Genomic DNA, 27,919 nt, shown 5'->3' on the forward strand with positions numbered 1-27,919 from the left:
AAGAAGCCCCCTAGTTCCATATTTATTTGTTTTACTCTCTGGTGCTTCCTCCCTACCACACAGAAGTCTAGACATTTTACGTATCCCATCTCTCTGCATCCTTCCTGCAGCCCTAGGAGATAGGCTTTGTTGTAATAATTCCAATTTCACAGAAGAGAACAGTGAGGCACACACCAGAGAGGCTTACCTGCCTGTAGTCACACAGCCAGAAAACAGCAGAGCCAAGACAGGAAGCAAGACATCCTGCCCAGAGTCCATGCTCTCCCCACCGCACAGAGACGCTTCCTCTGATCAGGATGAGAGCCAAGGGGGTCGCACACAAGGTCTTCCAGGTCAGCCCCTTCGCCCACCAGGTGCAACGATAAGACCTGTCAGGGCTGCACAGGGCGCTGGTGCACAGTCTCGGCTCTCGATGCCTCTACTGCTGACTGTCAGTTCAGACCCTGACCTGCTGTTTTCCCTACAGAAATTCAACAGTCACAACCCCCCATTCTCAGCACAAACAAAAATGAGTTTCTCATAAAATAGGTGGTATATCACAGGTGGCAAAAGGGTGACCTTTCCCCACAGGACCAATACAACCCACAAATGTGTTTTATGGGGTCCACACTTCCTTTTTTTTAAATTTTACTTTACAATACTGTATTGGTTTTGCCATACATCAACATGAATCCACCACGGGTGTACACGTGTTCCCAATCCTGAACCCCCTCCCACCTCCCTCCCCATACCATCTCTCTTTAAAAGCCCTGATTTAGAAAGACGATACAATGATCCTAGATGCAGAGCAGCAGAGGAAACACAGATATAAAGAGCAGAATTTTGGACTCAGTGGGAGAAGGCGAGGGTGGGATGATTTGAGAGAATAGCCCTGAAACATGCACATTACCATATGTAAAACAGATGACCAGTGCAAGTTCAATGCATGAAGCAGGGCACCCAAAGCCAGTGCTCTGGGAAAACCCCAGGGGGATAGGGTGGGGAGAGAGAGGGCTCAGGATAGGGGCACACATGTATACCTGTGGCCGATTCATGTTGATGTATGGCAGAAACCATCACAATATTGTAAAGTAATTATCTTCCAATTGAAATAAATTAATTTAAAAATAAAATAAAAGAGAAGGAAGATCCTTCCCTCAGTGAGAATCTGCTCTCTATGTGGAGAGTCATACAATCGTGAACCAGGGAGCTGTCCATGGACCAGCTTCAGGGGGTTATGAAGCAGGTACTGCAGTCAGGGCATGCTGAGAAAAGAACTCGGAGCTGAACAAGTTCATTCCCCACTCAGCTACTCACTGGCTACTGGAAATTCTGAGCCTCAGTTTCCTCACATGCAAGAGAGAGGTTGTGGACCCACCACGCAGGAATGAAATGCCATGAGTCCTCAGCACGCGCAGATGGCACAGGACAAAGGGTGAAATTTTGGAAATCGAGGGAGGTGTTTTATACCTAGTAGGACTGACCTGTGAAAGTGTTAGTCACTCAGTCATGTCCGACTTTGCAGCCCCATGGACTATAACCCACTGGCTCCTCTGTCCTCGGAATTCTCCAGGCAAGAACATTGGAGTGGGTTGCCATTCCCTTCTCCAGAGGATCTTCCCAACCCAAGGACTGAACCCAGGTCTCCTGCATTGCAGGTGGATTCTTTACTGTCTGAGCCACCAGGGAATTCTCAACTCCGTGAGCCCCAAGGGTTACTAATCACAGGCCCAATCACCTGCTTTGTAGATTCCAGGTTCCCTATAAAGTGGGGCCCCGTTAGGCTAAACCTTGCCCTTCCCACCCAGCTGTACTTCCTGCTGCGGGGGCCCAGATGTTAGTTTTCTGTTCAAGAATTACCTTGGGCAAATGAATTAGTCTTATCACTCAGCTCCCTCTTCTCCTCTATTATCTGAAAACCCCTTTAGAAGTTGTCCCCCCAGCCATTTCAGAGCCAGGGCAGATGCATGTCCTGTTCTGTATGAGAACGCTGAGTCCAGCCCTCTGAGGCTCTGGCCGTGCAGTTGAGCTGGGCTGGGAGAACACCCTGTGTCTTCCTTGCGGACGGCGGCTCATTAACCAGCAGCCTCCTTCAACAGAGGCCTCTCCTGACTCAGTCTAGCTGGGCCCCCAGTGGCAGTCCCAGCCTGGCTGCAAGATTCCACCTCCCATAAGTCGGGGAGCCCAGGCCCAGCCCCTCCTCAGCAACGTGAGGAAGGAGTCGGCTGCCCTTGTCCCATTGCATCCAAGCAGAAACACCTGCCCCAATGTGCCAACCGAAATCCTCAAATTAGCATCACCTCGCGGCTGGAGCCCTGCAGGCTTATGGAGCAGAGGAATGTGGGCTTCAAGTTCCCTCACTCCCCCTGGATTACATTTAACGCTGCCCAGTTTCCATAGATGGACAGGACTTATTAAACCCGACACACCTGTTCTGTCCCCAGGGGTCCCCCTCAGGAAAACAGCCGGCCACTTGCTGTCCCTCTGTTGTGCTGCATGTTTGGAGGGAACACCCTGTGGTAGGAAACGCACCCACGATCAAAGGAACTGCACAACCTGGAAAATGTGCTGGTGCTTCAGTGACCCTGATCTTGAGCTGATGCTGCTGGTAACTTGCATCCTGAGTACAACACCTCCGGGGAGGTGCCTCCACGTGGTCCCCCCACTCCTGCTCATGGATTGGACCCCCAGGAAGAGTGCCAGGGATGCGTGTCCAAACATGGATACAGAGCCTCCCTCCTGCACCTGCCTGCTGTCTTCCTGTCTTCCCTCCCCCAGCGCAGAGCATCGACTCCATCCTGTTGGGGCCACCTCCTGCAGCTCTCACCCACGTCCTGCTCCCCGTCCTCCCCTGGCTCTCAGTCCACCCCTCTCCAGCCACATTGTCATGTGCTGACGTTCCTCTCCTCGGCTCTTACAGACCAGAGTCACGAGCCCCCTTTAGGTCCCCTGCTGACCCCCTACATGTAGGCAGAGGAGTCCTCGGACGTGCCCTTGCCCTGCCACACCCCTGCTTGCAACCCCTCTGGGACCCTCACTGCTTCTCAGGAAAGGCCAGATGTCTCTGGCCACCGTTTGCACCAATTTATGGAGTGGCTGCTCAATGGATGAGGGACCATCAAGTGAGGACAGACAGGATCCTGGCATTCTAGTAGGGAGCCAGACCCCAAACCGGCAAATGAAGGAATAAAGGGTAACTTCAGACAGCAGTCGCTGCAGGGAAGAAAACAGTGGGATGATGGGATGGAGAGAAAGGCTATGAGGCCATGACCCTGGGGAGGACGGGGGTGGGGGCATCAAGGGAAGGTCCCTCTGGGAGGGACCAGAGGTGGCTGTGTTTGGACCAGGAGCAGGAGGGTGCCCACCCCCTGGCCCTGCTGAGCCCTTCAGCTTCCCCCACCCTGCCCATCCCAGCTCCTCACAACCACACCATGTTCTCCAAGGGGCAATGCGGATTCAGGCTGTGGTACCCTCTTGCTGCTGCTCTCTGCCTGGGACATCCTTGCATGCCAGCCCACCACATGGACTGACACGTATCAAGACATCAAGACCATACTCCATGTCACCCACTCTTCAAAATCTCACCCCAACTCTGCCTCCCTCCTGCCAGCTTAATCTCTCCCTCTTAGACCCTTGCTTCCGTGGCTGATTCATACATCTGTTTTGTACGTATCTGATTAGATATGATGGTTCCTGATGCGCCTCTGCACCCTGGCGCCCAGCCCCTACGCTCTGCAGGGACCCGAGGTTTGTGACGGGGTTTGTGCTCTCCTGAGACATGCAAGGGCGTGGAAGCGATGCCGTGGGAGAAACAGGCCTGCCCTGCTGCAGTCTCAACCAGATTCCCTGTTAAGTCATCACAACATCCCCTTACATCAGTGAGCGTGCATACACCGTGGGGGTAGGAGGCAAATCTACATGGAACTGAAGTGTGGTGGTAACAGCTGTCATTACACGAGTCGGGGGTGGTTGCACCAGGCCCTCAGGAGCTGCCCTCTCAGTGATGCCACGGCAGGTGTACATGGCCCCACATGGCAGAGAACGAGAAGGAAGGTTCTAGTGCTGCTGACGCTGAAGCAGACAAAAGACCAGTGGAGGATGTGCACCTTATCTGCTTGTTAGTTCTGATGCGCCAGAAATGGATGCTCCCTGGAGTGGAGTGTATGGTTAAAATATGCGACTTGCCATCCTGGCTGTTCACCTGCCTGGCTGTTTTCGAGTCACATGCCTGCCAGTGGCGGGTGGCACTTAAACCACCCTCTAGGATGGGGTATTCTTGGTTCATTATCAGTATTTATGCTAGTAAAATATAATGTAAAAATATTTTAAAATATTTGAAAACTTTCCAGTCACTTTAATTGGGGATGAAAGTTTGTTACCATGAATTTTTCACATCTCTAGTTACTAGTGAAGCTGCATTATCTTCATATGTTTATTTAGAAATTTTGCTCCCTCCTTCCCAAACCATGAATTCCAGGCTATTTCCCAGAGATCTGTGGAGTTCTGCTAACAACTGGTCTTCATTCATGAATGATGAAATCATCTCACTCAATACATTTTCCCTCCTCTTTTCTCATTTCTGGAAATGTTGTTGTTTTAGCTGCTTCGTCGTGTGGAACTCTTTGGCGACCCCATGGACTGCAGCCTGCCAGGCTCCTCTGTCCATGGGATTTTTTTCAGGCAAGAATACTGGAGTGGGCTGCTATTTCCTCCTCCAGGGGATCTTCCTGATGCAGGGATCGAACCCACGTCTCCTTCATTGGCAGGCAGATTCTTTACCACTGAGCCAGCAGGGAAACCCTCTAGAAATGCTATTCTTATGAGTAACACATAAAAAGAATAAAACCACTGATGTGTGGAAGTAAGCATTGTATGTAGTTTTATATTAAAAGTCAAGATTTTGACAGCAAGAGGGAAAAGGAAAGCTGCTGCCAGTCTCTCCCTTCCTTATATACTAGACCACTATTACAAATGAAAATTTAAACACTAGTAGAAGAATGGAAAACCCTCTGCCACGATGCTAGGTGGCAAAATCTCATGTATACTATTTTGTGTATACACAAAAATATGTATTTTTGGTTATACTTTTAAAGTTGAGAACTGGATTTGAAATCATGTATAGAAAAATATACTTCCTAAAGATAAAACTGAGAGTTGAGGAAGTTCAAGTAACACTGAGAAAACAACAACAAAGCAATCCCACTCCGGGGCACATACCTGAAGAAAACCATAATTCCAAAAGATGCATGCACCTCAACGTTTACTGCAGCTCTATTTACAACAGCCAGGCCATGGAAGCAACTTAAATGCCCATCAACAGGAATGGATAAAGAATCTGTGGCACTTATATGCAACGGAATATGACTCAGCCATAAAAAAAAGAGTGAAGTTGTGCTTTTGCAGAGTCACAGATGGACCTAGAGACTGGCATATAGAGTGAAGTAAGTCAAAGAGAAAAACAAATATCATATATTTAATGCATATATGTGGAATCTAGAAAAATGGTACAGATGAACCTATTTGCAAAACAGAAATAGAGACACAAATGTCACGGACAAATGTATGGACACCAAGCGGGGAAAAGAGGGGCAGGATGAATTGGGAAATTGGGATTAATATTACACAGCACTATGTATAAAACAGATAACTAATGAGAACCTACTGTATAGCACAGATAACTCTACTTAATGTTCTGTAGTGAACTAAATGGGAAAGAAACCCCCAAAAGAAGGGATACATATACACGTATGCACACACACACTCAGCTGATTCACTGATACACAGCAGAAAATACAACATTGTAAAGCAACTGTACTCCAATTAAAAAATTGTTAAAGGAATACAATCGGAGCACATCTGGAGAACTACAACAGATGGGAAAGAGAGGTAAGAAAAGAAAATTCAAACTGAAACAGAGATGCTCCCCAGTAATCCTGTCTCACTCTCTGCACAACCTCAGCCTCAGGTGGGCATTGGCTTTGCATGAATGCTTTAGAAAAACTTCAAGTTCTATACTTTAGAAATTACTGGCAATTATCCAAAATCCCTAATGTTAGGTCAAATGACAGGAGTCTATTTTAATACCTAGTTGGTTTCTGGTAACCACGAGAAAAATGTCACATAGGTGAGTGAGACACAGTATGATCAATAAATGTGAGACTCCTTCCTTCCAAAAAAAGAGTTGATGAAATTAAGACAAAGGCCATACAAGAGAAGGTCAAACATAGACACACAATCCAAATGATACAAGGCAGTTAGTTGCACACTTGGCTCCAAGCTTCCTGGTAGCCAAGACAAAAAGGGAAACATGATTAACTACAAACATGCACGCTCCTTAAAAAACCAACGTAATAAGTCAGGCTTATTTTGGTCCCGAGGTCTCCGAGAATGGTCTCCCAAGGGTCCTGTGACACTCAAGGGAAGGGCTCTGTTGAGGAGATTTGGGGTGGGGCCTCGGAATCAGCACTTTCACAAAGCTCCCTGGTAGCCTGGATGGACGCTCTGATGTGGGCACTGGCATGGATGGGATGACCAGTGACCCCGCCCCCCACACTTCCTGCTGTATGAGCATAGGGAAGTGACTGCACTGTCCTAAGCCAGTTACTTTCATCCGAAAAATAGGACCATTAACAATTCCTACCCTAGAGAGCTCTCACAAGGCTCCAAGGAGGTGATGTATTTGAAATACTTGACAAGAAGCTGGTACACAGAAGACACTAAATAAGTGTTAACAATGACCATCATTAATACCATGCTTCTCTGTCCCCACTTATAGGATGTCTGCATGGCTGGACTCAAGACACCGGGGAGGAGCTGGGCTCTTACCCAGCACTGCTGAAGAGGAAAATAAGCAAGTGTTTATCAATATCCCTTATTATGCAATCCCCAGCCCTCTGCAAGGACGCCTCAACACTTCCCAAAGGAGCAGCTTCCTTTCCAGCAATTAAGTCATTTTTTTTTTCCTGCTAAGCCCAGAAAAAGTCAGGTTTCAATATTTTCAAAACCCCGTGTCCATAGAACTGAGACCCTGCTCTTTGCCCCAGGTTTCCTGGCACCTTCAGCAGAAACAAAGCCCCACGGCTAATACCCCATGATTATCAGGGGTGCCAATCTCCACCGCCATCCTTAAAAGCAACAAGCCTCCTCCTCAAGTTCTGCAGTTTTCAAGGCAGGTGCGGGGGAGGGGAGCAGTAGCACAAAACACTTATTTTCTGGGAACTTGTGTTTCCTGGAGGCCTGAGTGGCGGCAGTTTGTTCTGGAAACGGGAGAACAGGATGTGCAGAGGAACCAGCTCGAGGAGTATTTAATGCCCACACAAACGTGCTAACTACCAGCTCCTGGAGGACACTACTGAGCATTCATCAGCTTCTCACAAGGCGGCCCTAGAGCAGAGGAGCCCCCAGGGGAGACTTTATAGAAGGTCACGCAGCATTCTGGAGGCCCCTGGCGCCCCGCCCCCCAGTCCAAGCAAATTGCACCGTAAGGGCTTCCCTGGTGGCTGAGACGGTAAAGAATCTTCTACAATGCAGGAGACCTGGGTTTCATCCCTGGGTCAGGAAGATCCCCTGGAGGAGGGAGCGACAACCCACTCTAATATTCTTGCCTGGGAAATCCCACAGACAGAGGAACCTGATGGGCTACAGCCCATGGGGTTGCAAAGAGTCAGACACAACTGAGCGACTAACACTTTAGCAGGGAACAAAAACAAGGTTGTTAACAACTACACTAACACAACCTGAGTCCTCCAGTCCAGGTGCCGCTTCTACAGCAGCTCAGCACCCTGGCCTGGCCTCCCAGGTGACCGCTAGTCAAGTACATCCAGCCAGGACCACCAGCAGAAGCTCCACGCCCCTCCCCTCCCCACCAGGAACACATTTTCACCTGTCTGTAGAGGGACTACCCTAGAATCTTCAGAAGGTCCCAGGAGGTAGGTGCTGCCACGGTGTTGAATTTACAAACCAGGGGTAGATTCGGAGAAGGGGGTGCTGATCCAAGCCCACAGCACCAAGCCTGGGATTTGAACCCACCTGGCTGCCTTTCCCAGAAGCCCATGGTTGGCCCAGTCTCTCTCTCTGGATATTTTCACTAACCGTGCTGTTTCAGGTATAGGGGGCACATCTGCATCCCCTCCGCGATCCCCACCTTAACACAGGCATGAAGCGTTTTGCACAGAGGCCCAGGGCCTGGCTGGAGGCCTGAATGTCCTGACGGAAGCCATACAACATGAGAAAACCCAGAGACTCAGATAAGCCAGAGACCGCCTCTGAGAACCTGCTTCCCCTGCCACCCAGGCTGGGAGTTCTGAGGAACCTAGCCCGCCTCCTCAGAGCTGTGTGACTCCGGGCAAGTTTCTAAACCTCTCTCATCAAGTTTCAGTTTTCTCATCTGTAAAATGGAGATGATGACAATTGGTTCCTACAAAGATTGAATGAAATGAGGGAAAGCAAGCAAAACTCACTGCTCGGGCTCTGCACTTAGAAGGCAAAGTTGTCATTTGATAACTTTGTAAACAAATGCTGAATTCTAGTGCTGGACACCTCAAGCTTATAATAACAGCAACAGTAGTGAAAAAGAAAGCTGTCAGGCACCCTTGTCACCAGCTCCTCTTAAATGGTGAGCACACAACTGTACTGAAGCAAAACTATAACTTCCAGAACTCGCCCACTGTGTGAGTCCCTGGAGCTCTGGGTCTGTGACACATTGCAGATTCATTTACACACACAGTAAGGGTGGGCTGGGCTGCTGGACAGTAAGGGGGTGAGAACTACCACGAGGCTTCACTCCCCGCAAGCTGACTCTGACTTCACATGCCCCCCCAACAAGCAGCAGCACGCAGAGTGGGGGAGACCAAGACCACTTCATCCAAAAATGCTCTAGGAGTGCCCAAAAGATGAAAGAGTCAGGGTCTGGAAATTTTTAAAAAATACACAAGACGAAAACACCAACTGCACTTCAGGATATGGTGAATGGCAGGTTGCCATGGCAACCAGAGGCTGAATTATTCAGCAAGTGAAGTCAGAAGAATCTCTGAAAGGAGGCAAAACAAAGACAAAGGATCCAATTAAACCACTTCTGTAGGGAAACAAACCAGGCAGCCGGGAGGGCTGTGTATGCCACCCCCCGGGTTGTGATTCCTCAGCCATGGCCCCTCCAGGTCTAATTCCGGGCTTGCTTTTCCATTTTTAAACATGGTGACTCCAAGATTTAAAACAAGCTACAGACTCAGTGATTAACGGAGGAAGTCTAGTCCAGAGCCTGGCTTTGGGGTACCACTTAATCAGAGGGACTTCGAGGTCCCAGCACCCTACCTTTTCCCACTTCCTGTCTGCCCTGGGAGACAGGAGTGGAGTCCCCAGAGTTCTCTTAAGTCAAGCATCATCGTGATCATTTTGTTTTCCTTGAATCACATGTACTTACAATGCTTATTATTTTTTCTTTAATTTGCTTAGTATCTTATTTTGAAGGAAAACTTGGTTTTGTTTGAGCGTGTGCATGCTAAGTCATTTCAGTCGTGTCTGACTCTTTGTGACGCTATGGACCATAGCCCGCCAGGCTCCTCAGTCCATGGGATTTTCTAGGCAAGAATTCTGGAGTGAGTTGCCATTTCCTCCTCCAGGGGATCTTTTGGACCCTGGGATCAAACCCGCATCTCTTAATATCTCCTGCATTGGCAGGCAGGTTCTTTATCACTTGCCCCATCTGGGAAGCCCCTGGTTTTGTTTAGCAAATAGAAAACCATTATCAACTGGCACAGAAGACAACTGCAAAAGCAATGTGTGTAAAAATCTTTTTTTTTTTTTTTTTGACATCTTGGCAGGGGAGGATGCTTTAAGACTGGGCGCAAATATTATGAACCATAAAGTACATCAGGGGCCCGGTGGGCTGTTCATGTTTGTGTGTAAACCTCCATTGGACCCCAGCTGCACTCACTCACCACACACTGGCCATGATTGAGTGAGTGTGACGACAGAGTTGTGTGGCCACAGCAGGCACGGTAGGTCCCTGAGCGATGCTCGTATCTAGCTCTTCCCAGAAGTACACGATTGATCATCTGGTGACTTTAGAAATGAAGGGCTTTCACAGATCAAAGGGAAACATCAACAAAATGATGAGACCAGCCCCAAAGAGGGAGAAGAGGTGCCATTCACAGACTCAGGAGAGGGCTGGGAGCTGCGATTTCCAGAGCAGACTCAAGTCAGTAAGATAAAGAAAACTTCGGGTAATGGACAGGAAAGGAACTGAAAAAGCTAATAAGCACTAAAAAAAAAAAAAAAAAAAAAAAAGTCTAACCTTGCTAGAAATGAGAGAGACGGAAAACCATGCCTCCTGTGATAGTACATGGCATCATGAGACAGGCAGCTGGGACACAGAGCCTGATCGGCTGGCACATCCCTTCGGCCATGAGATCCATGCAGCCGTGTTCCCAGCCCTCCCTCCTTCCCACCTACATGCACTCATTGAGCACCTGGTTGGTACCAAGCCCAAGTCAGGAAGAGGTCTGAGGATGCTCTCAGCGGTGTGTGGCTCAGGCGACCTCTCTCCCTCATTACCCACAGCACCGGCCTGCCCCTCATTCAAGTGAGATAAGCCTTTGCTGACTGACCAGACACAGAGAGACAAGTGCTTGGGGGTCTGACAGTCTCACTGCAATCAGGCTAGGAACATCCAACTTGGAGAGACTCCTTCAACTCATTAAAATCAGGGAATTCAATAAAGTCCCCCCTCACCCCAGAGACTGATCCTGGGTGGGGGTGAGGTTCATCAATCAGTATTTTAAAAAGCTTCTCCACCTGGAGCCCTGTTCTGGGTTGGGGGTCACCGATCACCATGGGCACCTCAACAGCCATCCACAGTGGGCACCCTTACCACGCAGCTCAGAGCCAACACAAAAGGAGGGGCTCCCAGGCCCCTCCAGCCACGGTGAGCACTGATTTGAAAAACGTTAGTCGCTCAGTCATGTCCAACTCTCTGCGACCCCATGGATGCTAGCCCACCAGGCTCCTCTGTCTGCGGACATCTCGAGGCAAGGATACTGGAGTGGGTAGCCATTCCCTTCTCCAGGGGATCTTCCAGAGGTGGAACTCAGGTCTCCCGCATTCAGGCAGACTCTTTATCATCTGAGCCACCAGGGAAGCCTGAGCACTGACTTCCTAAGCACCGCCACATGCCCCAGGCCTGCAATGCACCTTCCTTATGGGACCTCCCCGCAACTCACAACGACCTTGACAGCATCAGTACCCCACTTCGTGAATGAGAAAAGCAAGACCTGGAGAGGTGAGTTCATTGGCCCAACATTAGCACAGAGTGGTGATTCAAACTGGGACTATGTGATTCCAGGCCCTCAGGACCCCAGCCGGGGACCCCACAGCCTAAAGATACGTGAGCCCACTGCTCCTTCTCTGTGAGCCCACAGCTGGTGTCATCCCCATTTCACAGGCAAGAAAACTGAGACCCAGAGAAATGCAACATCTAGGTGATGTGCTTTACCCACTTACACTCACTGCCCTCGGCCCCGAAAAACCTGAAGTAAAGGCATTCAGAGGGTGACACACTGGGCCCAAGCCCCCAGCAGGATGGGGAACAAGGGCCCATCTGCCTGCAGTGAGGCGGCGTAAGCCTCAGGCAGAGGACGACCTGCGGGGGAGTGGTCCTAGGCCAGGGGTGGCAGCAGCTCCGTCCCCAGGGGATGTGTGGTTGTCACAGTGGTGGGGTCAGGGGGGGCGGGCTGTGAGCATCTCCAGGGCAGAGGCCAGGGATGCTGCTAAACGTCCCACGGTGCATAGGACACCAGAGTCACCCAACCAAAACATTGGGACCCCTGAGCTCGGGAGCCCCTGCTTTCGAGCCCTGCTTCTCTGAGGGTGCCACAGACCAGCAGCACCGGCAAACTCCAGCCCGCCCCCCAGAGCTTGTCCAAACCACAGGCCCTGCTTCTACAGCCAGTCCTTCTCCGCCAGGAAGACTGGCCCCGGGCGGGAGGGACTCAGCAGTGTCCAGGGACACGTCAGTTGTCACAGGGGATGTCATGTGTCCAGGCCAGGGAGGCCGCCAAGCATCTGATGCCCCGACGGCCCCCCACAGCAAGAACCCAAACATTGACGGCGGTGGGTGCGACGCAGGGCTGGGCTGTGGGCGGGTGGGACCAGGCCCTCTGGGGCCCACGCACCCACACTTACTTGGAGAGCTTCATTTCGATCTGCTGCCGGATCTCCTGCCGCTCCTCGTCCGTCCTCTGGGGGAAGATGTTTCGGTCCTCCAGCTCCTGCCTGCTGGGCCGGTTCCTCAGCTTCACCGCTAGGAGCTCCTTCTTGCATTTCCTCGGCAGGGTCCCTGGGAGAAGGGGTGATGAGATGACGGGTGTCAGGAGGTGCCAGCTGCCGGGGGAGACGCTCCCCACCCCCACTGCAGGGGAGACCCTGCACCAGAGCCAGGGGGGTGAGTCTGGCAGCTATGGTGCCCCACAGAGAACGGCGGGCACAGCACTTCCTTTCATAAAGCCCCCTCATCCCACACCTTCCGTGGGTCGGACACCGATTCTGCATGCAGGTCTCCACTGACCATCATGAGAGACACTTGCCGTCCCAGAGCAATTATCAATAGCACCACCTTCTCTTTCGAAAGTGTCCGAGTTCGGGTCATAAATTAGTTACTTTTATCCACGGTGGCCCTTCCCTTCCTCCCCACTGCCTGCTACCCCGTGGCCACCTGGATCCCCTTTCATTCCTGGAATATCCCAGCTCAGGGTCTCAGCAACATGTCCATCCAGTGCTGACCACCCCACTCTGCCTGGACCATCCTGGGCTGGCTACTGCCTGAACCATGTCGTTGGCCCGGAACCCGGCCCTCAGAGACCCAATAGGTCGTCTAATCTCCGTCACCCTCAGGATCAATTCCTCCCTTATCTGATCTCTTTCTGGTTCCTTAGTTTATCATCGTCTCCTCCACTAGACTGAAAGTTCCCTGATAGTCTGTTCTCCTGGGTCCTGGAACAGTGTTGATGCAACAGGTTATCCAGTCGAGTGAGCCTGACTCAGGGTCTAGAAGGCTGACACTGATCTTTACCTCCCGCCCCCCGTGTCCGGAAGCAGCAGAGTGACATCTGAGTGCACGTGAGATGTAAGATCTTAAGGAATAACGCTCAGATTTACCTAACACACTATCGACTGGGAGATTTTTGCAGAAACTAGCACCTGTAGCTGGCAATTTACGTAAGTAAACATTGAAACACTCCAGTCACTAACTTTTGGGTAACAAAAGAAAGTAAAAGTGTTAGTTGCTCAGTCGAGTCTGACTCTTAGTGACCCCATGAACTGCACAGCCTGCCAGGCTTCTCCGTCCACAGAGTTCTCCAGGCAAGAATACTGGAGTGGGTTACTTTCTTTCTCCAGCAGATCCTTCCCAACCCAGGGATTGAACCCGAGTCTCCCGCATTGCAGGTGGATTCTTTCCCATCTGAACCACCAGGGAAGTTGGGTAACAGAAGTAGTAGTAACATCTCTCTCATCAGTAAGATGCTAATAGCAGAAATGGGGATTGGCTGCATTCAAAGTCAGAGAAGGGTCATGCCTTAGGTGCCAGGACACGGCACTGAGCCTTCTGAACACCAGAGTCCCTACCTGCCCCAGCCAGTGCACATGCTGACAACCGGCAAAAAACCCCAAGTATTAATACAACGTAGACTGTGATTCTGAGGGTGTGCGGTTTTGCACTTTCATTAGGGGATAGGTTTGATTCCTGGAGTTCAAACCGTCATCCAATGGTCATCCCACAGCTGGAGGCAAACTATGTAATAAGAATCATGGCTCCCTAAAGAAAGTCAATTCCCAGCATGGGGTACGGATATGAAAAGTAAGAAGTACCTCCAGCAAAGTGGTAGTTTAACAGAAATTTGGGATAAAGTAAGATACAAACAATCATACTTGACTGAAACTTGACTTTCTAATGTAAGCTTGTTTACTATGTGTTTCATAGACAAAGAGAAAAATAATGACCCCAGAAACCATTTCAGCCAGGACTCCAACCTGATTTTGCTTTAATAGCTTTATACATGATTGGAGCTCTGTATTTATAGAATCATAAAAGCCTAAAGCAGTCACACACATTTTTCTGTTGATCTCTGCTACATGGTCTGGGGAAAATTGAAAGCCAAACTGGCATTTATGAATTGAGGGAGCCTCAAAGGTCTCAGGACACGTCCTTCGTGAATGTCAAGGGTCTCATACATGGTGGGGAGGCGAGGGGGATTGCCATTTCAGATGAGTGTAACATGCTTAACCATGAAATGACACTGAAGGCAGTTTAATCTTTTCAGCTTTTGATAAAGAACGTCTTTAAGCCTACTGCAAATGTCTCAGGCTTGTCGTTACGAACTTTAAGCATATTTGTTCTTAACTGAAAGACCCTTTCATCAGAGATTTCTACATGTGATGAGAATTCACTGCACAGAAAGTCTTAGTTCTAAGAGTGAGTAATTCTCTGCTTAATCTTCCAGCCTCTATGAGCACAGCTTGGGCACCTATAGGGCCATTATGAAAATGTCTGGGCTGACAGTCTTTCCCAGGCTATCGGGGGTTACCAGGTTTGGTTACTGAAAAGTGAAAGAGAAATTTCCAGACAAATGGCTTAAAGGTTTTACATGAATTTGAGTGGTACTTCTACCAAACTGACAGCATTAGTCTAAATGAGCAGGTGATCCAGAGTAAGGTGTGATGCAAAGAAACGGAGGCCAGGAAACTTCCCTTCTTGACTGTGGGGACCATCGTCTCCACAAGTGACCCCAAACACACTTGTGCTCCTATCTTTGGAGCCAGAAACACCCCTTCCAAGAGTCTGCTCCCAAAACAAATGGGACAAGCACATGAAACACACATACGAGGGTGTCCACCCAGCCTTATTTACAAAATAAAGAAATTAAACATAGTCAACTCATAGGAAAAGTCCCTGATGCTGGAGAAGATTGAGGGCAGGAGGAGAAGGGGGTGACAGAGGATGAGATGGTTGGATGGCATCACCAACTCAATGGACATGAGTTGGAGCAAACTCTGGGAGATAGTGAATGACAGGGAAGCCTAGCGTGTGGCAGTCCATGCGACTGCAAAGAGTTGGACACAACTTTGTGACTGAGCAACAACAAACACAGCCAAAATATCCCAACAAGACAGCATGTGCCAAATTACGGTGCGTCATCTGAGTATTATCAACCTATTAAAAACGGTGGTTGTTGTTGCTTACTCACTCAATCGTGTATGATTCTTTGTAACCCCATGGACTGTAGCCCACCAGGCTCCTCTGTCCATGGGATTCTCCAGGCAAGAATACTGGAGTGGGTTGCCATTTCCTTTTCCAGGGGATATTTCTGACCCAAGGATAGAACCTATATCTCCTGCACTGGCAGGCATATTCTTCGCCACTGAACCATCTGGGAAGCACCGATTAAAAACAGTGGTATGTTCACTATTGAGAGACAAAAAGACAGTCACGATACATTGCTAAGAAAAATAACTTGTAGGAAAATATGCACCTTATAGATAGATTAAATCTGTATCTATATTTGCATTTAATTTTGTAAATATATACAATCTTCTTATAAATCAGCATAGAGACACTAGAAATGGACTTTACCTATTAATTTATCTGTATTTTATTTTCAATCATCAACATGGTTTCCTTATCTCTAAATAATTGTTTAAAAAGACAGACCTTTGTGGAGTGAAAGTAGTGAAGATAGTAGAAAATTCTCCTCCCCATAAGAACAGCAAGAAAATTACAAATATCATCAGGGTCAACTTCTTCAGAATTCCATAAATTAATTTAAAGCAGCACAGGGGGTCTTTATTCAAGAGGAACTGGTGGAATCTCAGTGAGAATGTTTTGCTCCATCCAGTCCCCTGCCCCTCTCTCGGATTGGAGCACCCTCACAGCAGTTTGCTGTCTCCTGAGGACCGGGTGCCTGGAAGCCACTGTGGGGAGAGGAACGGCCCTCATCCCTAAAAGAGCTGCATTATTTGACCTGCCAGAGGTACCCTGAAGTCCCCACCCCATCCAAGGCTGCCTGCCTTGGATCTGACTCAGAGCCGGCCCAATGCAAAACGTCTTCTCCCTGGGGGCATTGGTTGAAACAATAGTCTTTCCAAGCACAAGGCTTTCATTTATCTTCAGACCACTCTTGCTCAATACTCTACAGAGTTCTTAATTGGCCAAAGTAATAAAAACCAATGCATGGGCCAAAAGTACTAAGTCAGTTAAAAGTAAAACCTTGGACTTCCCTGGCGGCTCAGTGGTAAAGAATCTGCCTGCCAGTGCAGGAGACACGGGTTTGATCCCCGGTACGGGAGGGTCCCAGATGCCACGGGGTAACTAAGCCCATGCAGCACAATGACTGGGCCTGTGCTCCAGAGCCCGGGAGCCACAGCCACAGGGGCCCATGTGCTCTAGAGCCCATGTTCCACAACAAGAGAAGCCACTACAGCGAGAAGCCCACACACCACAACCAGAGAAAACCCACGCTGCAGCGAAGACCCAGAACAGCTAAAAATACATAAATAAGTAAAATTATATATAAAAAAGGACGGCACAGATCCAGTTCCTCTCCAGCCAATGCTGGAGAGCCTTTCCCAGGCACGGTTGGCTGGCAGGCAGGGCTCAGCAGGCACGGTAGGCAAAGCTGGCTCTTCTCCCAGGACCCAGCATGGTCAGAGAGCGGCAGACCCCAGAGGTCCGGACTCCACCTCACCAGGCAGGGGGCAACCTCCTGACTCCATGCAGGCTCACCACCAGTGAGTGCGGAATGCAGAACATCCCCCAGCCCTGTATCATCAGCGCCATCATCCACCCAGTAGGGAAAGGATGCTCGTGGGGGATGTCAGGCCTTGGACCACTCTCTTCCTTGTCAAGCCTACCCCTTCTCTCCCTACGCACTGCACTGGTCGGCATCCTCTCATCAGTGTCACTGGCTGGTTCTTCATCATCCCCTCTCCAGATAAGGGTGTGCCCAGGACTCAGCCCTCAAACCCTCCTTCATGTTTGCTTCCTACATGACCTCACCTGCCCCATGACACTAGAGACCAACTACTAACACTCAGATTCTCCCTCTCCAGTCACATCTTCTCTCCTGAATCCATGCTGCATCTTCAGGCTGTCTCCACTCAGGTCCCAATCAAGCATCTCAAACTTAGCATGGCCATAACCAAGCTCCTGTTTTCTTGCTGAAGGTTAAGCAACAGAGCCAAGATTTATACCTGGGCTTGACCCCAGCATCCACACTCTTAGCTGCGACCTTCATGGATCTATTAGGTCTGGCGTGCTGAGATTCATGGGGTCGCAAAGAGTCGGACACGACTGAGCAACTGAACTGAATTGACTGAAGGCACCATTTCTAGTGGACCTGTTGTTCCTGCTGCACACCCAGCCCAAGAGGAGAAATGGCCAGGTGGGGCATACCCTGCCGAGCTCACCTGGATGAAGGAGATGTGAAAACAAGCACCTGTGATGATCTCAAACACATGATGTGTGTGCCTATTTGCACACTCTCACAACATATCCCAATTATCTGTTTGTGTGGCTTCCTCTAACCATGGTCATCATCCAAGCTTGAAACATTTTCACTCAATGGAGGAAAACAAATCTGGTGAGCTCATCCACAGAGAGGATTCTGCCATTTTCATTTCGTTTCCTGCACAGACTCAGGAAATGTCTGCTGAGTTCTATAGTGCGGGCAAGAGAAAATGGGCCACACAGGGAGGGGACTTAGTCAAGATCAAGGAAGGATTTCTAGAGGAAGCAGCAGGGGGCTGGATCCTGCAGGGAGGACTCCCTTTGGGGTATTTGTTATATCAGAACACAGTTTGTTCCATGGAAGGGTGTGCCATGAAAATTTATCCAGGGCTCCTAAGGAAAAGTGATGATTTTGACTTCTACTTCTGGAGTAATACATGCTGAATTTCCCACCCACAAATAAACAAAAATAAAAATATATGAAATAGTGGTTCTGATGACACTGGGAAGGATAGTGACCCTTGAGATGGGAAGCAAACAGTGAGCTCTATGATCACCCAGCTGACTAGGTCTTGAGGTCATGGACCAGGAAGAGGCACCAGGAAGAGCCTGGAAAGCCCGTGAGTGAAGAAGATGAAGCCTGAAGACCAAGGAGACGGAGAGAGCGAGAGTCTGCAGGGTAGGGGTGGGAAGGGGGAGCAGCACAGAGAGGCTGGAGATCTGAGAAACTAAAGAGCAGATTTAAACCCAATGAAATCAAGGGACCTGTGAAGTGTAAACAGTCTGAAGAGCTTGAAAGCGAAAGTGACTGTGTCCGACTCTGTGCAACCCCACGGACTGTAGCCCGCCAGGCTCCTCTGTCCATGCGATTCTCCAGGCAAGAATACTGGAGTGGGTGCTAAGTCGCTTCAGTCATGTCTGACCCTTTGCAGCCCCATGGACTGCAGCCCTCCAGGCTCCTCTGTCCGTGGGATTCTCTAGGCAAGAATACTAGAATGGGTTGCCATTCCCTCCTCACAGGATCTTCCCAACCCAGGGATTGCTCTCAAGTCTCCTGAATTGTTTTCAGGCAGATTCTTTACTGTCTGAGCCTCTGAATAGCTTAACTAAAGGCAAAAATTCTCAGGAAGGACAAAAAAGCAAGCACAAACTATATGCTGCCTACAAAACATGCATTTAAACAAAAACACGAGAAATAAATATCGTATATTAACGCATACATGTGGAATCTGCAAAAACTGATATAGATGATCTTCTCTACAAAGCAGAAATAGAGATACACATGCAGAGAACAAACATGGATACCGAGGGGGAAAGGGGCTGTGGGACGAATTGACTTTGACATATATACACTATGTAGAAAATACATAACTAATAAGAACCTACTGTGCAGCACAGGAAACTCTACTCCGTGTCTGTGGTGACCTTAATGGGAAGGAAATTCAAAAAACAGAGGGGATATACGTAGATGCACTTTGCTGATGCACTTTGCTGTACAGTAGAAACCAACGCAACATTTTAAAGCAACTATTGTTGTGGTTGTTCAGTCACTAGGTTGTGTCTGACTCTTTGCACCCCCACGGACTGCAGCATGCCAGGCTGTGCTCCTCTGTCCGCCACTACCCCCTGGAGTTTGCTCAAATTCATGCAAAGCAACTACACTCCAATAAAAACTTTAATAAATAAAAAGATGCAAAGAGATGAAAATTACAAAGGGAAAAAGTACCTATTCTAAGATTAATCAAGAGAAAGTTGAAGTGGTCCATTAATATCAGCCAAGGGAGATTCCAAAGCAAAGAGGCTTCTCAGGGATAAATGGGATCATCCCAAATGACAGAGGGACAGCTTGTCAGAAAGACAAAACCATCCTAAATATTTATCACCCTATTATAAGAGGTTCAAATATATGAAGCAAAAACCAATAGAACTGAGAGGAGAAATACATAAATCTATAGTTGGTGATTTCAGACCTCTGAGTAATTGACAGAACAAGTAGATAGAAAATGTGTAAGAATATGGAAGATGTGATCAACACTGTGTCGAGAAATCTGATCCAATTAACATTTATAGAAACACTCTAACACACTACAGAAGAATACACATTCTTACCAAGAGCACAGGCAATATTTACCAAGACAGACATACTCTGGGCCATAAAGCAGATCTCAGTAAATTAAAAAGTCCTCAAGTCATACAAAGTATATTCTTTGGCCAGAGTGGAATTAAACTGGAAATTAATAACCAAAAGATCTCTAGAAATATACCCAAATATTTGGAAACTAAATTTTAAAATTCTGAACAACCCACAGTCCCAAGAAGGTATCACAAGGAAAAGTAGGAAGTATTTTGAAGTAAAAATAGATACAGCATGTCCAAGTGATATTGGGGGCAATTTACAGCATTAAATGCCTATATTTGAAGAGAATAAAAGGCCCAAATCAATGACCCCTGATTCTATCTTAAGAAACTAGAAAAAGAGCAAATTAAAACCAAGGATGTAGAGAAGAAATAATAAAGATTGGAACAGAAACTGATGAAACAGAAAATAGAAAAACAATAAAGCTAATGCTTTGAGAAAAGCAATAAAACCAATTAAACTCTAGGCAGACTTCTCAGGGGAAGTGGGGAGATAACAGTGAGAAGGGAAGAGACACAGAGAGAGAGACACACACACACAGATTATCAGTGTCAGAAATTAGATGGGCAATATCCATCTAAACACAAACCATTAAGACTCACTTAGGAAGATACATATAACCGGAATAGATCTGTTATCTATTAAATAAATACAATTTCTACTTTAAAACCTTCTCCCATTAAAAAAAAAAAAAAACACCTGCAGCCCAGATGCATACATTGACAAACACTGTGAAACATGTAAGAAGCAAATTCTAATTCTATACAAAATATTTCAGAACACTAAAAAGAAGGATAGATGGTAAAACTCATGCTATGAGGCTAGAGACGTCAAAACTAAGAAAGATACCCTAATAAAGGCTACTAAAGACTAACAGCCCTCATGAACAATGATGTAAAATTCTCCACAAAACAGTAGCAAATCACATCCAACAATTGATAAAAATGATCAACTGGGAGGCAAGGTGGTTTAACATTTGAAAAGCAACTCATGTCATTTGCCAAATTAGCAAACTTTAGAAAAGAAAAAATATACTATTAGATCACCCTTTGATTTATGGGGTGCCGACTCTATCAGAGCAGACTGGCCCCCCTGGGCTCTTCCTGGTGTCTTACCAGTGAGTTAACAAGAGGGAAGGTTAAGTTCATGGAGGTGGGAACTGTCCCAGGCAGGGCTCAGGCAGGCTGCCTTCTAGCTCAAAGAAGCCTGATCTCTCACTCAACTATGAGAACAGTGCAAACAACCAAAGCCCAACTGCGTCAGTTAGAGGACAGGATCCCCTCCCCGCACCCACATCTCATCTCCCGCAGAAACCACTACGGATGTTTTGTGGGACTTGCTTCCAGACCTAATTCGTCTGCTGTTAACAACTGACACCCCCATTTAACTGTTTCACAGAAGTGGGATCGCACCACACACAGCACAGCAAAGGCTGGCTCGCTCACACATCTGATTCTAAAGCAGGACGACCTGACCCAACTCTCTCCCTTCACTGGCTCCAGATACTCCCTGAGTGTGGATGTCCCCTGATCCCATTACTTGTTGATCCAGCTCCCCTGTGCATGGACATCTAGGTTAGTGCTTATTCTGGCTCTTTTAAGCAAAGCTTTAGGGACCGCCCTCATTTCTGTGCTTCCCTGCGCATGAATGAATATTCCCATCAGCTCCATTTCTGGAAAGGCAAGCATTCCTGAGCCAAAGCTGCTGTGTATTTTAGGTTTAGACAGACACTCCTCTCCCTGCTCCACCCTGGATCATCTCGTCGCTATTCCTCCCAGAATCCCAGTCTTGAGTACCATCTTGAGAAGAGGGAGGAACATAAATGGGGTCATGTATAAATATGAACAGAAGGCTGAGGAGTTAAAAATAAAGTCAACGCGAGATCTTTTTCTTAATTAGTCACATTTCAGAATTTATCCTAAGGACATACTCGTGGAGATGTACACAGTCTTAGCTACAAAGATGCATATCCCCACACCACTAATGCAGCCCTTTCCCCAATAAATGGCATGTCCAGATTGGTGATCCTGGGGGGCGGGGGGTGGGGGGAAGCCTCAGGCCACGTGAGTGGGGCGAGGAAGACATGAATGTTCCCCTACCTGCCACGAGCTACAGGGGCCCCAGTGAGAAGCCCTCATACCTGCCTTGGCACAAGCATGGATGCTGTGGGGCTGTCTTAAAGCTGCTGTGGATTTTTTGGTTCAGATATTATACTTTTTAATTCTAGAATTTGCATTTGGTTCTCTTTTATAGTGTCTGTCTCTGTGAAGATTCTCCATCTGTTCATTCATCCTGTTCTTTAAGGCTCTGAACAAGTTTGCAACAATGGCAGGTCTATTTCAGTTTTGAACATGGTTGTCTACTCCACAGCACACTCCTTACTCTGAGGTTTGGCCTTTCTAGGGTTTTAAAAGATGGTCCATGGTGCTCACTGAAATCTCTCTGTGGTCTGGACTGATCCCAGCATCCCCAGTCTCCAGAATCACACACCTTCCTTGCTCCTACAGGTGATCTCTGCTAAGTCCTGAGGAATTCTGTCTGCCCTTGGCTGCCTGAATTTCCACATGAACTTCAGGGGCCCCTTCACATAACCCCCTTTTTCAGGACCCTGTCCTACAAACTCCAGCTGCTTCAGCACCACAGAACTGTGATTTGTTTCCCATATCAATGTGACCACCACTCTGCTTGGAGGTCACTTCCCTGCACCCTCCACCCTAGCAAGATGCTCCAGGCAGAAAGTGAACAGTCGGTTGTGAGGCTCACTCTGTTTCCCCTGTCATCCAACGATAAGAGTGAATTTCAAATGTGAGCTAGTACTGCAATTTCAGTGGATAATTCCATGCATCACTGTAATTCCACATCCCCAGAGTTCTCTGGAGTCTAGAGCCTAGTTTGGGTTGGTTGTTGATACAATAGGAGCTCTGTTGTATCAGATTATCACTGGGCCTATGAGTCCCACACACAACTCTGCTGCTTGGTGCTTTTGGCAAGAACCACCAGAGCCTCACAGGCCCCACCACGAAGAGCCCACCCGCTTGTCCCAAAGCTGGTGGCCAAGCATCCCAGGATGCTGGTCTTGGGAACATCCTGCATCCCAGTGACTTTCTGCAGCGCCACCTGGTGTGCATGTGGGGAATGGCCAGTTTCCAGGTAATGCCAAACCCAGAGCCCCAGGCCAAGCAGGAGCCGTGACTAGTGGTGTTCTGTGCACTCATCCTCTTGAGGACAGGCGAGTTCTCACCTCATCAGACTGCAGGTGACTCTTCACATCAGAGGATTCACTGCCAGGGGCTGTTCCACATACCCTCCACCAACAGGATTCAAATAACAACACACCTTAGCTCTCACTTTTCACCATTTGTGTCAGAGTCTGCAAAGAGGGCCACCCTTTCCTTCAGTTCAGGCAAGATCACAAGTGCCTGGCCATGCCGCTCCACACGGTGATGTCCCTGTGGCATCACGTCGTCCAGCCAGATGTGTCAGGGTTTCTCATCCAGACATGGCCCTCTTCCTCCTCTTTGCCTTCATGGCAACTTTCAGTGTCGCCATGAGCTCCCTGGGGTGCTCTAGTTTTCCCTGAGAATACCCAGGGACCCAGAGCTGGGACATGCAATGCTTGTCCAATAAACAACAAAGCAGATTTTTGTATAAGACACTATAGCAAATTTTAGCTTTTATCCTAGCATGGACCTATCAAGGATGAGATGGCTGGATAGTATCACCAATTCAAGGGACACGAACTTGGGCAAACTCCATGAGACCGTGAAGGACAGGAAGCCTGGTGTGCTGAAGTCCATGGGGACATGACCAAGAGGCTGAACGACAACAGCAATCAAGGACGGATTTTAGACAAAGTGCACCAGCATCACTAACCGCCCCACCCCCACCCCATCTATGTTCTTTATGAAATGCCAATCTCTGGGCCTCACTTTAAAGATTCAGGAGGTCAGGTGGTGGTACAAAATAAAAATATTTACACAATGGCTATTTCATGCCATCTTTTCTTCATTACTGCTTTTGTGTACATTTTATAATGTTTGCAATACACTGAAGTGAAGGGAAGTCGCTCAGTCTTGTCCGACTCTTTGCAACCCCATGGACTATAGCCTACCAGGCTCTTCCCTCCATGGGATTCTCTAGGCAAGAGTACTGGAGTGGGTTGCCATTTCCTTCTCCAGGGGATCTTCCCGACCCAGGGACTGAACCCAGGTCTCCCGCATTCCAGGCAGACGCTTTAACCTCTGAACCACCAGCAACTCATGTATACATAATTTATAAATAAATAAATGAAAATAAATATAATACATAATGAGATAAACATACAAATGCAATATGTGTGTGTGTGCATATATATGTATATGCTCCTGGGATGCACCGGCAGAAAACTTGGTGACCCTCTCTTTAGACACTTGGTTCTAAATGCTCATCTGGTCACAGCCTCACTGAGAATGATTTGCTAGGTCCCTTGTTTCCAGGGTGAAGTCCTGCCCCTGAGTGTCTTCAGCTGTAGAGCCTATCTTGGGGGTTCTGTTGAGGTTCAAGTAAACATTTGGATGGCCTTCCCTGGTGGCTCAGTGGTAAAGAATCCACCTGCCAATGCACGGGACTGCTTGCAATGAAGGAGATATGAGTTTGATCCCTGGGCCGGGAAGATATCCTGCAGGAGGAAATGGCAACCCACTCCAGTATTCTTTCCTGGGAAATCCCATGGACAGAGGAACCTGGAGGGTTACAGTCCATACGGTTGCAGAGAGTCAGACATGGCTGAGCGACTGAACAACGACAAACATTTGGAATCCTAGGACTATCACAGACCAGATGCTACACCTGTCTGCTCAGGACACAGGGCAGCCCCAGGGCTCCCACTGGGCAAGTCCTCAAAACAGATCACACGGCTCCCCAGGAGCTCCTCCCCCAACAGGTGACACAGCTCAGCTGACGGATCAGGTGGGTGTGGGAGCTGCCCTTGAGCCGCACAGGGGCCTTTCTCTCCTGTGGCTGTTGCCTGGGCTGTGCTGCTGGGCCCCCTCAAAAATCACTGCACTCAGAATCTCAGGTTTTACTTACATTCTTCCCCAAACAGATGTGTGCTTAGTTGCTCAGTCGTATCTGACTCTTTGAGACTCCATGGTTTGTACAGCTCACCAGGATCCTCTGTCCATGGGATTTCTCAGGCAAGAATACTGGAGTAGGTTGCCATTTCCTTCTCCAGGGGATCTTCCTGGTTCAAGGATTGAACCCAGGTCTCCTGTGTCTCCTACACTGCAGGTAGCCTCTTTACCCAATGAGCCATAGAGGAAGTCCTCTTCCCCAAACAGATGCAATGTACCACTCAGTAGTGGTATTTTTCACCATTGGCAATATTGACTGGTGACACCATGGTGGGGATTCTCAGCCTTCTCAGATTACCTAGGAAACTGCAAAATGTTGATGGAAGAGATTCTCACATCAACCCTACGCCCACACCAACAAAGACTCTCCAGATTGTACCCCTTCTGGGCTCCAGGTGGTCCATGCCAGCTGTAGTTTCCTAAATATGCCCACCTCTGCCATATCTCTGAGACTTCATCTGCCTGGAAAACTCTTACTTATTCCTCAAAACCCTATGAAACGGCCTCTGGTCCTCCTCCTGACATCTGCCCACCACCTAACCTGTTCTTAGCCCAGGCATCAGCTCCTCTGTTGCAGGCTTTGTTGTGTTACTCTTGCCTATCTGTGTGTTTATAAGACTGAGAACTCCCCCAAAGCAGGAATGAGGGCTTTTCTAAAAAATACCTATCCTTATTGGTTTGCTAATGAGACAAGTAAGACATGTTCATTAAATCCAAAGTAAGCAGAAAACATGGTAAGAATTAGAGCAGAAATTGGGGAAATTAAAAATAGAACAACATGGAAAAATCAATAAACCCAAAAGCTGGTTCTTTGAAATGATCAATAAAATCAATAAGCATCTAGCCAGACTAAGAGAAAAAGATAAAGGAAACTAATTGCTAATAATCAGAAATAAAAGAGGGACTACTAGGATAGTATCTATACTATTATCTATACTTAGTGTATTATCTATGCTATACTACCTATAATAGTATAGATAATAGTATATTATTAGTATAGATAATACGGATGTTAAAAGGATATGAAAGGAATACTCCGAACAATTTTGTGCCCATAACTTGGATAACCTAGATGAAATGGACCAATTCCTAGAAGACAATCTGCCAAAGCTCACACAAGAAAATTGATCATCTGAACAAGCCTCTACTAAATAAAATGAATCAATAAACAATAATCTTCTGAAACAGAAAGCACCAGGCCCAGAGGGGTCGACTTGTGAATTCTACCAAACTTGTGAGAAAGTATTACATCAATTCTCTACAATCGATTTCACAGTTTAGAAGCAGAGGGATTACTTCCTAACTCATTCAATGAGGCCAGCATTACCCTAACACCAAAACCAAAGATGTCACAGGAAAAGTAAATCAAAGATCAGAATCTCTCATGAACACAGATGCAAAAATCCCTAAAAGATTAGCAAAGTTGAATTAAAAAATGTGTAAAGAATTACACACCGCTACCAAATGTAACTTTTACCAGATATGCAAGGCTGGTACAGCTTTTGAAAGTCAGTTTATATAATGAATCACATCAACAGGCTAAGAACTAATAATCACATGATCAAATTAACTGATGCAGAAAAAGCATCTGACAGATCCAATACCACCCATTTATGACTTTAAAAACTAGTAAAGAATGGCATCATGAAATTCAAGCCATGAAAGTAAAAGATGCTTGCTCCCTGGAAGAAAAGCTATGACCAACCTAGACAGCATTTTAAAAAGCAGAGATATTACTTTGCCAAAGTAATTATTATAGTCAAAGCTATGGTTTTTCCAGTAGTCATGTATGAATGTGAGAGTTGGACTATAAAGAAGGCTGAGTGCCAAAGAATTGATGCTTTTGAACTGTGGTGTTGGAGAAGACTCTTGAGAGTCCCTTGGACCGCAAGATCAATCAGTCAATCCTAAAGGAGATCAACCCTGAATATTCACTGGAAGATGAATGAAGCCGAAATTGAAGCTTCAGCTCTACTACTCTGGCCACCTGAAGTGAAGAGCCGACTCATTGGAAAAGAGGCTGGGAAAGACTGAACGGAGGAGAAGGGGGCGATACAGGATGAGATGGTTGGATGGCATCACCGACTCAATGCACATGGGTTTGAGCAAGCTCCAGGAGACGGTGAAGGACAGGAAAGTCAAGTGTGCTGCAGTCCATGGGGTCTCAAAGAGTCGGACACAACTGAGCGACTGAACAACAAGGAATGATGTCAGCAGCATGGTGGATGAGAAGCTCCTTGCCTGTCCCTGTCAATCTACAACCACAGCTCAAGAAAGCTGCCCCTGCCCACCACGTCAGGACCCTGGAAAATTCCACACACCTGTGCATCTACAGGGGGGTGGACTGGAAAACACAGAGGCAATGGGACCTGGGCAACGGCAGAGGTGGGGCCTGTGATCCCAGACCCCCAAGCTGCCAAGCTTGTAGCCCCGTAGAACCCAGTAGCAGCACCAGAGGAGGCAACACACACCACTCCAGCCTCCTGGCCACAGTAGCGCCCACAGCCACAGGGAATAGATGGCAGTGGAGGCAGTGGCCTCATCCCTCTGGTCACAGAAGTGCCCATAAACGACCCCCCCCCAACCTGCAGCAGCAGTGCACATAAACCCCAAGACCCCAGACACACCAGAGCTCCTCAGGACCCCAGCTCCCTCTGCCACAGTGGAGCCCATGACTCGGGAGACCCTGGATGCAGTGGAAGTGTCCGTCATCTGTGTCCCAGGTGGTGACCAGAAGCAACAAGGTACCAAGACCCTGGACACACAAGCAGAGGCAACAAGGGCACCAGGTGGAGGGTGGAAAGTGCTGATTCTCAACCAAGACCAGAGGGAGTGCAGGTAAGAGACGCCAGAAACGTGTGCTATAGCACCACCTACTGGCAAAGGAAAGAAACGCTCCTTACTTCTCACTGGCTAACTCATGTCCCACTCTTCTGCAACCCCGTGGACTGTAGCCCGCCAGGATCCTCTGTCTGTGGGATTCTCCAGGAAAGAATACTGGAGCGGGTTGCCATATCCTCCCTCCAGGGGATCTTCCCAACCCAGGGATTGAACCCAGGTCTCCTGCATTGGCAGGCGGATTCTTTACTGCTGAGCCACCAGGGAAGTCCGCTGAATTGTTAGAATCAAGTTTAAAAAAATTAAAAAGCTTTACCTAGAGAGGAAAGTTGCTCACAGCTTCAAATGCAGCAGTAGAGG

The 27,919-nt window shown here is 47.9% G+C and overlaps 1 protein-coding gene across 5 annotated transcripts in view; it reads right to left on the reverse strand.

Moving 5' to 3' along the window:
- PHACTR3 (phosphatase and actin regulator 3) overlaps positions 1-27,919 on the reverse strand; it is a 205,446-nt gene that overhangs the window by 26,522 nt on the left and 151,005 nt on the right. For all 5 annotated transcript variants that reach the window (XM_060396950.1, XM_060396951.1, XM_004014426.6 and 2 more), the window contains one exon: positions 12,157-12,310. In XM_060396950.1, coding sequence (XP_060252933.1) covers positions 12,157-12,310 — 154 coding nt within the window. The remainder of the gene's footprint in view (positions 1-12,156; positions 12,311-27,919) is intronic.

Source organism: Ovis aries, chromosome 13, assembly GCF_016772045.2.
Source record: "Ovis aries strain OAR_USU_Benz2616 breed Rambouillet chromosome 13, ARS-UI_Ramb_v3.0, whole genome shotgun sequence".
Lineage (NCBI taxonomy): Eukaryota > Metazoa > Chordata > Mammalia > Artiodactyla > Bovidae > Ovis > Ovis aries.